The sequence below is a fragment of the Phasianus colchicus genome, chromosome 18 (genome assembly GCF_987193195.1).
Source record: "Phasianus colchicus chromosome 18, bPhaCol1.hap1.1, whole genome shotgun sequence".
Taxonomy (NCBI): domain Eukaryota; kingdom Metazoa; phylum Chordata; class Aves; order Galliformes; family Phasianidae; genus Phasianus; species Phasianus colchicus.
Window position 1 is genome coordinate 1,721,082 of NC_143453.1, and position 13,473 is coordinate 1,734,554.

Genomic DNA, 13,473 nt, shown 5'->3' on the forward strand with positions numbered 1-13,473 from the left:
TCTGTATTTCCTGATTTCCTTTTGTATCTGCTAATTTCCTTCCTCTTTGCAAAGCATAAGCTGCTTACAGGCATAGAAAGGAACATGCTTCCAAAAGTTACTTACATAAAGTCGAATTTATTTTGATTTGGGCACGTTCTCAAACAAGGTAAAAGAACAAATCATTGGATAATGAAACTGGGATCTTTTCCACAGCTCTAAGAAACACAAAATACTGACAAAAATTGAAGATGCTAAATTAGACTTAATACAGTTAAGAGGCAACTACACTGCTTTAGCTCAGGAAGCAATCTTACAGCTTGTCTCTGCATGACTATGACAGCAAGTTAGCTGCATTTTCCTCAGAGTATACTGGTTCCCCAAGTGACTGAAAAACCATCAGATGAGACAAGCTTTGATGTTACCTAAGAGATCTTCTAATATTCCCAAATTGTACACAACTATTTATCTTCCTTGTAGAATCTCCTTAAAGGATTCCTCCACTTGCTTTCAATTCTTCCTGGTTAAAAAAAAAAAACAACAAAACAAGCTTGCCTGCCTGGAAACAGCTTGTCCTATCTATAGGGGTAATTGCTCCACGCTAGGATTGCAGCATCCTTCTGCCTTTTTATTTTTCCTTTTGTCAGGATCTAAGTCTGCAGAACACTCAGTCAAACAAAGACTTACACCAAGCTCATCTTCATCTGAATTATCAAAGATGTTATCTAGATCATGGAGTGATGGTGCGAGATCTGTCACCTGTGTGAGGCTACCAGAGCCTGCTCGGCCTGCAGCATTGTCTTGCCGGGTATCTATCAGGAAGGGAAGAAATAATCAGTGAAAAACAGGAGTAAATTTTTAATCTCATTCTAAATAGAGAAGAACCAAGAATCACTGATGACTCTTTTCTACGACTTAGCCCACAAATAGCCTTGCAGCAAGTTTTATGCAGTGACAAAGAGTCAACTGGGAATACAAATGTAGCTATTGTTGAGCTTTATTATTCTAAAAATTACTGTATTGTTATAAAAAGGACAAGTGGAATCAAGCTCCATATCAGAAGCCGTTTGTAACTCTCATGCTATAGTAAAGTGTTCAGTGTATGAACTTTTCCTTTGAAATTTAATGGTGTACCTTTGAGTATTTTTGCTTTACAGAGTGCTTTTACTCACCAGCCTTAGGAGCAGAACTGAAAATAGACATGGCATCTTTTCCATCAGGAACTGGTGTAGAATGACCTGTTGTGGGGATTTCCTTGGTTCCAATTCCATCTTCTGACTATACAAAAATGCAAAGAATTTTTTAGTGGGTGTTAATTTAATCTATATAAGAACAAACGTTGTACTGTTGGTTTTCCTATGTCCAGCTAAACTCAGAGCTCTCAATTCAATATTTTATGAAGCACAGAATGTTTCAAGAAGGGAAGAGAACACATTGGTCTGCTGTTTATCTGCGTATCAGGAAAAACATGATGTAGTATTGAGGATGGTGTACAAAGGACTCCACATGCATCAGTTAACTTCAACAGGCAGTACAGATATTTAGCCACCTCAGTTTTTCTAGAAAATGTATCTTCTAGAATATTAATATTAATATGGTCACTACCTACAAGTACAAATGAATGCATAGTGAGAATGAAACAGCTCCATAGTGGATAAGATATATAAGAAATGCCATGTTTATAGGGCAAGTGATGGCCAGTGAATGGTGACCAAATTGTTTTGGAAGATGACCTCTAAGGAAACATTCAAACCACTACCACATCCCCATCACAAAGTAAAAAGCTAAACTAATTTTGGACAAGGGAAGGAAGAAAGATGGATTTGGGCTGAAGAAATCTAAGCTTTGCAGTGAGGTTATATGTCAAGCTGAAGAAAGTAAGAAAAATGCCCAGCAAACCCTTCTGTCTCTACAAGTGAATATAAGGCTTGAAGTATTTTACTTCTTGCCTTAAATCTGGAACACACCACTGGTCAAGCTGAATATATACTCAGAGGATGTGTTCCCTACAGCAGCAGTTTTCATACAGAAAAAGGTTCAGAGGGATGGCAGCAAATAGAGGTTCAAAAATACCATACTTAAATGAACTTGTTCACCTGTACAGGAAAGAAATGCATAACTCCTTTAAGTTTGACCTGTGCAGTGGGTCTGTGTCCTTCTGAGAGCTGCATGACAAATACTGTGCTATGTTATCATTACCCCAACAAGAACGTTAATGATAAAGACTCTGGGTTTCCGTGTTACCTTGTTCTTTTTCAGCAGATCTTTTTCAGCCACAAGTTTGCATTTTTTATTGCCAGTGAAGCTGTACTTTATATCACCATCTTCAAAAGTGTAAGGATCACTAGCATCTCCTAAACCTTCTCCTGGTTGTTGTATTAGAGGCAAGGGGTCAAGATAGCTCAGTGTCTGCACTGGTTTCTGTTCTTCCAAAATCTTAAACCGTTTATTAGGTTGTGCTAAGAGCCTGAAAACAAAAATAAGCAAGTAAACAAATCCATCATGAAACACAACATGCATATCTTTTACAGCAGACAAAAATAACAGCTCTTAAGATCTGTAGGTGTCACACACATATACAGCCCATGTCTCACTCCTTGATAGAGAAAGCATACATTCTTCCTGAAATAAGGGATGCATTTGCCTAAGTTCAGTATTAAATGCCGCACTGTATCAAGAACTTTTACTTCAGGACAATGAGAAAAGAGTAAAATCTGTCACTAAATCAAAATACTTCGAAGTACACATGACCTTTTCAGCCTAGGGAGCTCCACAGTAATTACCAAAATTAACACTGTCATAACTCAAAAAGATTGCCTCAATCAACTTTTGCTTAACCATTTTCACTAAATCTTCTTTGCTGCACTTTTTTTCCACTGTCAAAATGCAGAAGTAATTTTAAGCCTGCACAAAATCAATTCAGATTCTGAGGCTAAAGTTGACATGAAATACCTTCACATATCTTTACGTACTGCATCCAGGACTGAGGCCCCCAGGGCAAGAAAGATGCAGAGCTCTTGGAGCGGGTCCAGAGGAGGGCACTATGATGATCAGAGGGCTGGAGCACCTCTGCTATGAGGAAAGGCTGAGGGAACTGGGCTTGTTTAGCTTGGAGAAGAGAAGGCTGCTGGGAGACGTCACTGTCCCCCACACCAGGGGAGGAATAACTGCACACATCAGTACAGGTTAGGGGCTGAGCTGCTGGAAAGGAGCTTTGCAGAGAAGGACCTGAGTGGACAGCAGAGTGACCAGGAGCCAGCAGTGTGCCTTCGGAGCCAATGGTGTCCTGGGGTGCATTGCCAGCAGGTCAAGGGAGGTTTTCCTCCCCTCTGCCCTGCCGTGGGGAGGCCACATCTGCAGCTCTGTGTACAGTTCTGGGCTCCCCAGTTCAAAAAAGGCAGGGATCTCCTAGAAAGCCCAATGGAGGGCCATAAAGATGATGAGGTTTTCTCTGATGAGGAAAGGCTGAGAGCCCTGGGGCTGTTCAGCCTGGAGAAGAGAAGGCTGAGAGGGGATCTGATCAATGCTTATAAATATCTGTAAAGGGAAGTGTCAAGAGGATGGGGCCAAGGCTCTTTTTGGTGGTACCCAGTGACAGGGCAATGGGTACAAACTGGAGCACAGGAAGTTCCATACAGACACAAAGAAGAACTTTTTTACTATGGGGGTGACAGAGCACTGGAACAAGCTTCCCAGAGAGGTGGTGGAGTCTCCTCCTCTAGAGATATTGAAAACCTGCCTGGACAATGTCCTGCTCAATCCACTGTAGGGACCTGCTTTAGCAGTGGGGTAGGACTTGATGATCTCCAGAGGTCCCTCCCTAACCTTGTGGTTCCGTAAATAGTAAAGTTCCTACCAAGTTCAAAGACTAGGCAGTGGCTACACAACACTGATGCCATTATAAAAACAAAACAAAACAGGATTATTCTATAATACTGTATCTGTTATTATGTCCAGAAAGTGCAATTTTAAAACCATGCATTTGGACAAACCACACTGAATTGCCTCTACAGTGCAATGAAGTGCATCTCACTTGCTATAACCAAATACTTATGTAGCTGTAAGGGTGCATAACTGAACACAATTTTTGGTTTTTAAAATGATCAAAACACATAAGCATAATGCAACTCTTATATTTGTTCATTTACTTTCATAAAGGTTTTTTTAAAAGATGCATCAGTTGTTACAACGCCCAGCAAAAATCCAGATGAGAAAAAAATAAAGCATACTATAATAGCCCATTCCTACTTAAGTAGTGTTAACTCCAGCACATACCATCTTTAATGCTACAGGGAAGCCTTCTACTCATTACAGAATTTTTGGGGGGAGCACATAAATTACATGAGAAAACTGCTGCTAAAAATCTCTCTTCGTTAGTTACCTTCCTACAAAAGTCCCCATTAAAAAAATTACCAGAGACAAGTTCTGTCTTCTACACTCACATCATCCCTCAGGTTTTGATACCACAAGTGAATTCAAAGCTTACTACTGAAATGAGAATTTAATCATGGTTAGAATTTAATAAAAGCACCATTCAGGCCGATTTGCGTTCTTACCTTTTCAGTGCAGTGCAGTCTGAGTTCTTCACTTCCATCTTGGCATCATCTCTCTCACATGGAAGACCTGGTGGCCTGAATTCTGGATCATCACTTGATGGGACGCTATAGGTCCTCCACATATCTAGTGACTCATTGTTCTGAATTATCCCACAGTATAATGCTGTTTCACTAACCTCTGCCATCAGAGGTAACCTCTGTCCAACAAGAACTGTCCTCTCATCTAAGCTGGGCAACGGCTGAAGCTCCAGCCCACTGCCATAGAGTGCTGGGTTTACAGGTACAGAAGGTGGGTCCAGATTCTCTGCTTCCTGACCTCTCGGCTGGGGGCTAAGTGTGGGAGGCAGAGGGGAAGAAGGGGAATGGGGTGAATCCATAGGATTCATATTAATTTGCTTGCTTGGATTTCTAGCAGGTATAGATAGCGGCTTCTCATATTTTCTGGCATTTGGGACTTCTAAAGAGGGTTCCATTCCTGCTAATCCCAGTTTCTGCCCTGATGTGTCCTGCTCCACGCATAGCTCTTCAGTCACAGAGGGCCGATGGTGAAATGGCATCATGGGCCTTTTTTGCAGTTTCTCTCCCTTGTCCTGTCTTTCTGTTGCTTTGTGCTTTGAAGAGGCAGGAGGTGGCAACGATGAGGATGACGATGTTCCCACACTGAATCCTGCTTGATTTATCGTTGGGGGGCGGCTGGAACCAGCAGCACAACGCTGTTTGAAAACCTTGTGCCTGAAAACAGAGGCAAAAGCAAATCACTGCATGGTTCATCCTATTATCTGCTCTAATGGAAAGAACCCCAAAGAAATCTTATGTCTATTGTCTGTCTTTTAAGAGATTCTGGAAATGCCACATGATCTGCACTAGGTAGAGCCCAACATGACTGCAGTATGTCTGACCTATAAATGGAGAATGGGAGTCCTCAAAAAACAGAATTCAAAGCAAAGAAGATCTAATATTTATATAAAGCTTAACACTGCTTATATGCAAGTTAATGTAACAAAATAAAATAAATCAGGCTTCAAGTGAAATGACTGCTGGGGAACTGAACTGCTATTCTTGTACGCCCCCAAAATACAGACCTGAATTGGTTTGGTTATGTTCACTGAAGCAAAATACAGCAAAATGCTTTCATGTCAGTTTCCTCCAGATAAGGTTAAAAAAAAAAAGAAAAAAAAAAAGAGGCATAACTAGTCCAAAAAATAAGCAACTAAGAATTGATGTATGAATAAATATTTGAAAGCATTCAAAACCAGAAATCCATTAACATGAAAACTTATTACAATGTTAAGATAAACTATATTATCTGAAATAAAGTGGACGACTGGACGGAGGAAAACTAATTCTGCTTCTCTGACTTAGTTAGCAAGACATCCAAGTTTTGCAGAGCAGCTGTCAAACATACAAATACAACTACTTGTACTGCATCTTCTTCCTGTAACCATCTTACACTGCGTGGTGTTGTCCTGGCTTTGTGTTTGTTTTATTGGTGTTATTAGGAAATATTACAAGTTCTTTGCCACCACAAATCATCCTGAGCACAGCATCCATGTGGACCTAATGCTCTAATAACTGCAGGTGTGCCTTAAGCATGGGCTTACAACATTTTATTGCACTCATTTTCCATCATTCACCACACCAACATGACTACAGAAGTTACTGACACCAGACAGTCTGTTTTCCAAGACAGAAAGTAGGGTCTATAGAAGATTGAATTTGATGCTGAGTATCAAAGAACTCCATATATGAGATCTTATCTTCACATTTGCACTCACATTTACGCAGTGCTCACAACAGGCACAGTGATTACTAAGACAATTATACTGATATGACAGAATCTGTCCAGCTTCTTCACATACACAGAAGTTCCATGGCACACATTTATTGTTGTTTGAAACTGCTTGAAATTGCAAATGCAGCTCAACCTCTCTACAGATTCAGATCTCCTTTTTCCACTATTGGTTCCCTAAGCTTTCCAGGCAAGGCTTGACTTCAGTTTCCTATACAGAACACTTGGCATCCTGACAAAACATTCATTTGTTCCACATTCCTGAGTATACATACAGCCAACAAATAATCAGAGTAGAAGTAAGGCTGCAGAGGACCGACATTTTCACTTCAGAAAGCACAGACTCAGCTCTCTGCCTTCCGTGTGACACGCAATCTCTTTGTATTCCTTTGTCTCTTCTTCCAAATATGCAAATAAGAAACTACTTTGTAAGAAGTCAAGCACAAGGCACGGGGACAAAATCAGGCTTTCTCATTTTCTAAACAACCTTCCACTGATCAATGGAGTGCTATATTCCCAAATTTCTCTGTAAGGCCAAATCTGCACAGAAAGCCCTGCACAGACTACTGTGACAGGTCAAACATTTAAGAATTTGGTTAGACAATTGTTATCATTAACTACAGCATTATTCTCAAGCTTGCCTCATTTTTGAAAGAAAAGGAAAAAAGAAAATCAGCTCTGCCTCCATCAGCCAAAAGAACGGAGAATCATTTCAGCCATATCATCAGCTGTTGACTATAAATTCTGACAAAAACCCTTCTTGTAGTATTTAAAACAAAACAAACAGACAAACAAAAAAACAGTGAAAAAAAAAAAAAACAGAAAAAACCCAAGCACGATACCACAGGGGCTTGGTTAACATGGCAGTGTTTCTGCTTGAGCACATGAATGTCATTTACATCTTTGAATACTTAAAAATAACTTCATTAGGTCATATAAACATTTTTACAAGTCTAATAAGTAGATGGTGACCTCAGGAATTAGGAATTTCAGTAAAACTGTTACACAGGAATGAACCAGAAGCAGTACCAGAAGCAGGTTTTCTGGCCATCTCAGGCCAGAATATCACCTCTGACAATTCTATAAAACGTTTAGTAGAAGTGGTGCTGCTGGTTTGCTCTCCTGTGTGAGTAGCACTAGAACTTCCAGTATTCAAAAATGACAGATAATTGAATAAACTTCTAAAGTGCTCCTTTACTGTGCTGTGATTTCTTTTTCATCCATTCACAGCAGTGACCCTGCTGCAGAGCTGCTCTTTTGTCTTGGTGCCTTTTTGGTGTCTGGTGAGTCATGGCAGACTGACTGGAGGATAAACAGAGAGAAAGCCATTCTTAGGGAAATTTTTCCTCTTTCTCCAAAGGAGTTCCTCAAATCAGGATGCACTGAAACTCAGGCAAGACACAAACTCATTCACTGATTTGTAACAAATGTTTATTAATTCTGAGCCAACTCTGCATAAGTTGCCATCTGAGTTTCTGCTCCTCTTCATCATAATTTTAGCACTCCAAATTTTGGAGCTTTGAAGCTCACATCTCTGAAAAGCCTGAAGGATGGGTTGATTACAAATGAGAAATCTTTGAGTGATTCTAGACCTTGCTCTCTAATCTGGGACCATTTTTCCACTTAAGTTGCCTGCGACAAGTAGACAATGATAAGAGATGCTTGTTAATCACCTGAATGTGATTGATGTGCAGTTTTAGAGTTTCCTCTTTTCTCAGCTAAAACATAACTCACTTCTTAAAGGGTACCTGTATCTAACTGAACAGTGCTCTTTCAGCACGAGAAACGCTTCCTGTCTTTGAAGCTCACCTGGAACAAGAACAACTGACTCTTTGGACTGGATCCACAAAATCCCAAGAAACAGTATTGTTAGGAACTTCCTCTTCCAGATTTGCAGTGGTAATTTGACTCCTCCTAAGGAATAAACAATTGCTTTAGTAATTATTACGCTGTGTAAAACAAAACCTTAAATAAACAAGCATGTGTAAATTCACATCTGTTAATCTCAAATAAAATTCCTTTCTACTACTTCCCCTTTGAAATATAATTCTTTTTTTAACAGTATTTCCTTCTAATACATCTAAAAACTTTGATGGGAGGATGGTACCAGCTCCACATCAGATAGATGTCTGTCTGGCGTTTGAGAACATAAAATAAGATACAAGCAATTTAGAATTCTGAAAATTCGTCTGACATATTCAGATATGAAACAATAAAAAAATAAGGATTTCAGGGCATCTCGTGCCATGAATGTATTTTAAGTAATAAAGTAAAAATTTAAGTAATAAAGACCTGCAATGCTAAAAACAACCCACATCCTTATCACTAGGAATTTTAGTCCAGTTCCTTAAATACTACCCTTGGAGTTCTAAATATTAAATACACCCCCTTGGTTCTTCAGTCACCCAACTTTCAGTCTAGTAACTACAAGTGGAACTAGAAACTGCAGTCACTGAATCTGAAAACACCTCGCTAAAGGCACCCTGTATAGATTTTTAACCTCAAAGTCTGATAAAGTTAAGATACATGACTGCAAATGGAACATGAATAGCTTTAAAGAGTTTTCAGATGAATACAGTAACAAATTTTCTTTGGTAATGCTGCATTGCAATATTAGCTTTGATTAGTGGCAAAAGTAATTCTGTCAGGAATAATATCTAAGGCAAAATTATTAACATTTTAACTATGTATTATATGGTATTAATAAGGACTACCGCCTTACTTGGACTGTGACCTGTTGAGAATGCATTCCTTCCAGACACGGTGAACCATACGATTGTGAAATTTTGGAGTAATCTTGCTTGATTTCTTTGGACTGTGTACACTAACTGTTCCCTCCTGTATAGCTGAATGGCTGACACTGCTCTGAGAGCATCCACTTTCTCCTACAAGATAAATTAAGCAGTTGTTATTTGAAAGCACAAATCATTTTTTATACTCAAGATAAAACCTCAATGAAGAAATGAATGGAACATGACACTACTTCTTTACATTACGCCTGAACTGAATTACCAAAATCAAAACTTGCTTCAGTGAAGTCTTACAGTTTAAATGTACACTATTAGAGACCAGTTTAACAGCTGATTGTTCATATATACAACTAACATTACATGTGAGGTTCTAAGCTGTACCATGTATGACAGAATCAAGGGCACCCTCAGCAAGTTTGCTGATGACATCAAGCTGAGTGGTGTGGTTGACACAGTGAAAGGAAGGGATGCCATTCAGAGGGACCTGAACAGGCTTGAAAGGTGAGCCTGGGTGAATCTAATGAGGTTCAACACGGCAGAGTTTTGCACTTGGGCTGGAGGAATCCCAGGCATCCATACAGACTGGAAGGAGCGGTCCTTGAGAGCAGTCCTGCAGAGAAGGACCTGGGGTCTTGTTGAATGAAAAACTTAACATGAGCCAGCAGTGTGCCCTTGCAGCTCGGAAGGCAAATGGTATCCTGGGCTCCATCAGAAGAGGGGTCGCCAGCAGGGACAGGGAGGTGATTGTTCCCCTCTACTCTGCTCTTGTGAGGCCCCATCTGTAGTACTGCGTCCAGGTCTGGAGCCCCCAATACAAGAAGGACAAAGAGTTGTTGGAGAGGGTCCAGAGGAGGGCCACAAAGATGATGAGGGGACTGGAGCACCTCCACTATGAAGACAGGCTGAAAGAGCTGGGCTTGTTCAGCCTGGAGAAAAGAAGGCTGCGGGGTGACCTCATTGCAGCCTTTCAGTACCTAAAGGGAGCCTACAGAGGGGAGGGGAATCAACTCTTTGAAAGGGTTGATAACCGCAGGACGAGGGGAAATGGTTTTAAGTTGAGGGAGGGAAGATTTTGGTTGGATGTCAGGAAGAAGTTCTTTATTATGAGAGTGGTGAGGTGCTGGAACAGCTGCCCAGAGAGGCTGTGGATGCCCCGTCCCTGGAGGTGTTCAAGGCCAGGTTGGATGGGGCCCTGGGCAGCCTGGTCTAGTATTAAATGGGGAGGTTGGTGGCCCTGCGTGTGGCAGAGGGTTGGAGATTCATGATCCTCGAGGTCCCTTCCAAGCCAGGCCATTCTGCGATTCTGTGTGATTAGCATCATATTTCATAGAAATGAAAATATTACTCAACACATTAATAAGCTGAAAATTCCTATTTACACTCTGCACTTCACTTCTTTCTGTCTGTGAGACAGAAACCTTATCAGCTGTTGTATACGCAGGTGTTTCTTTTTCTACTACGCAGTAGGGTTTTGTTCAGATTAACTGAAATCCAAGAGTCATCTTTAAAAGCAGAACCTGGAACAGCAGAGGGAGCTTTAGGCTCATTTGGCTCAGTCACTGAGCACCGCTGCGCTCTGGATGGAAAACTAAGTAAGGATATGCTGCATCTTAACAAGGTCAAATCAGTGTACAGAACACTTTGTCCTTCTGCCTGACACAATTTAGAAAGCCTTAAGAATGAAACGCTGGATGTATTCACTGCCATACATTGCTACATCCTACAAGGCAGTTCTGCTGACTTCTATTAGGTGACGTTCAAAACCCAGCTTCTACAATTGCACACACGCTGCCTAACCCCGTATCTTCTTCCATTCTTCACACTTACACTTATTTTCTCCAACTAGAACTCTCCTGCTTCTCTTTTCACATAGAATTTTAACAAAAAAGAGGCAATCAAAAGTATATTCCTACACATACTGAGGTCAGTGACTAACGATCTATGTAACTGGCTTTCAAATGTTCAACACTGCTTGTGAATTCAATGTCTTGGTAATAAAAACCATAAAAATCAGATCAAAACTTCTGGAATTATCGCATGTGCTCCTTTTCAGAGGGAGATGTGTGTAAATAAACAAACATAATGCACACACATACACAATCCATAAGCTAACAGCAGGATGGATGTAACCACCAGTGTGAAAGAAGTGATGGAGAGGGAAGAATTGGAGGTAAAGGAGGATAACCACGGGTCTACCAGAGCTTTGAGATGAGTGCATTAACTATTTTTTTCCCAAATGAATACTTTTTATACTACACTCTGGTTCTACACCTGAAAAAATCCCATTCTATAGTTCCAGCGGAAAGTTGTTTCTTTACATACATTAGAGACAACCACAGAAAGTGTGCTTGGAAGAGATCTGAAGAGATCATGAAGCCCATCCCTTCCTTTGTCCCTGATTGACTGCAATCTTATTTCAGAAAAAATATTTGACTAACCCACTCTGAAAGAGAGGGACAGAGGGAGGGACGGAGGGAAGAAGGAAGGGAGGGAGGAAGGGAGGAAAGAAAGGAGGGAGGGAAGGGAGGAAGGAAAGGAGGGAGGGAAGGGAGGAAGGGAGGAAGGAGAAACAGAGAGAGAGAAGGAAAGAAAAAAAAAAAAAGAAAAACCAACCCACCCGCCTCTCTGCTAATGGTAGCTTCCCACCAGCCAATTATTCTAACACTTCATTATCTTCACTCAGAGAAAGTTTTTTCCCAATGTTTAACCTAGATTTGCTTCGCTCTAGTTTAGATTCATTACATACTGGTTGCAGAGGAAAGATTATTATTTTTCCCTTTTTATGTCTCTGAAGACCGTTAGACTGTCTCTCCTTCAGATTTCTCTTCTCTAGACTAAACAGCCTCAATTCTTTCCATCTTTCCCTGTGGGCCCTGTCTGCAAAAATCTATCATCATTTATACTGTGCTTTTCTGGACTCCGTTCAATTTGTCCACATCTTTGCTTAATAATAGTGCTCAGAACTGGATGTGGAACTACACCCATGTTTTTACCAGCATGGAGCAGAACTGAAGGATTATTCACATGCTTCAGATTAACCCAGTTTATGTACCCATTTACCAGTTCTGCACAGCATGACATGTTTTTCTGATCCATTTCTCCAATTTGCCAAGATCTTTTAAAATGGTAAATGATACAAAATAATGGAATCCTTTCATTATTCTCTGGGGAAGCACCAGTTTCATACTGCTCTCTTAAACAACAGCAGAGATCAAACAGAAATTGTGGCTGCCAGATTGAACAATATTAACATTTTTTTAGACTTTAATAGTTATGAACACTGTAAAACAGAATTCCCTTGCGATATTATACAAGTTTAACAGGGATCTGAAAATTTTAAAAATACAATGGCAATTTTTCAGATGCCTTCAAAATGTTTTTTTGAACAATATTCACTGAGTTCTTTTTGCTGTATCTGATAATTCACTTTTTTCCCCCCTTTACCATCTTAGACGCCTGCACACAAACATGCATTTCACTCCTCTATGGCTAAGACTCCTCTGTTCCTCCATCCTCATCTGAAACTGCGATCCACAATTAGTTACAGTACAACCCCTCCAACCATGCTAGGGTCTCATTCATACTCTAGATGACAACAGACAGTATATATACATTTAATTTCTGAGGAGCAACCCAATACACACATTTATTTCTGAAGAGGTGAGGTACTGAGGATCTCATCATGGCCTTCCAATATTTGAAAGGAGTGTGTAAACAGGAGGGGGTACGGCTGTTCACAAGGGTGGATAATGATAGGACAAGGGGGAATGGTTTTAAACTAAGATGGGGAGGTTTAGGTTGGATATTAGGAGGAAGTTTTTCACACAGAGGGTGGTGAGGCACTGGAACAGGTTGCCCAAGGAGGCTGTGGATGCCCCATCCCTGGAAGCATTCAAGGCCAGGCTGGATGTGGCTCTGGGCAGCCTGGTCTGCTGGTTGGCGACCTGCACACAGCAGGCAGTTGAAACTAGATGAGCATTGTGGTCCTTCTCAACCATTCTAGATTCTACGATCTTGTGTCCCATCTATCAAGCATGAAGATGACTTGAGATAAGAACTACCATGGACCCAATCACACAGCAGGGCACATTCTATGCAGACAGAAGAGGCAGTGGAGCAGCAGGCACCACACAGCACCCTGCGTGCTGGGCACAGAGCATGGAAGCTCATGTCAGCCCACATTTGAGAGGCCAGCTCCTCATCACCATGTCTGGAGACTTATGCATTTCTTTTGAATGGCCCTAACTAAAACCCAATGGTGGCAGGTAAAAAGAGTAGCTTGTATTTGCATGTTATTATTACATAAACATGACTAATTAGTTAAATGCAATATTTCTAGCTTTGTACAAAAAGAACTACATACTGCTGTATGTTCACTATACTCTTGTACAACAATAAA

The 13,473-nt window shown here is 40.7% G+C and overlaps 1 protein-coding gene across 5 annotated transcripts in view; it reads right to left on the reverse strand.

The window, feature by feature from the left end:
• The window catches only part of MED13L (mediator complex subunit 13L), a 178,362-nt gene that overhangs the window by 37,269 nt on the left and 127,620 nt on the right, over positions 1–13,473 (reverse strand). For all 5 annotated transcript variants that reach the window (XM_031592083.2, XM_090152604.1, XM_090152605.1 and 2 more), the window contains 6 exons: positions 9,047–9,209; positions 8,134–8,238; positions 4,536–5,267; positions 2,224–2,446; positions 1,152–1,257; positions 667–791 (listed from right to left, as the gene is read on the reverse strand). In XM_031592083.2, the coding sequence (XP_031447943.2) occupies positions 667–791; positions 1,152–1,257; positions 2,224–2,446; positions 4,536–5,267; positions 8,134–8,238; positions 9,047–9,209 (1,454 nt within the window). The remainder of the gene's footprint in view (positions 1–666; positions 792–1,151; positions 1,258–2,223; positions 2,447–4,535; positions 5,268–8,133; positions 8,239–9,046; positions 9,210–13,473) is intronic.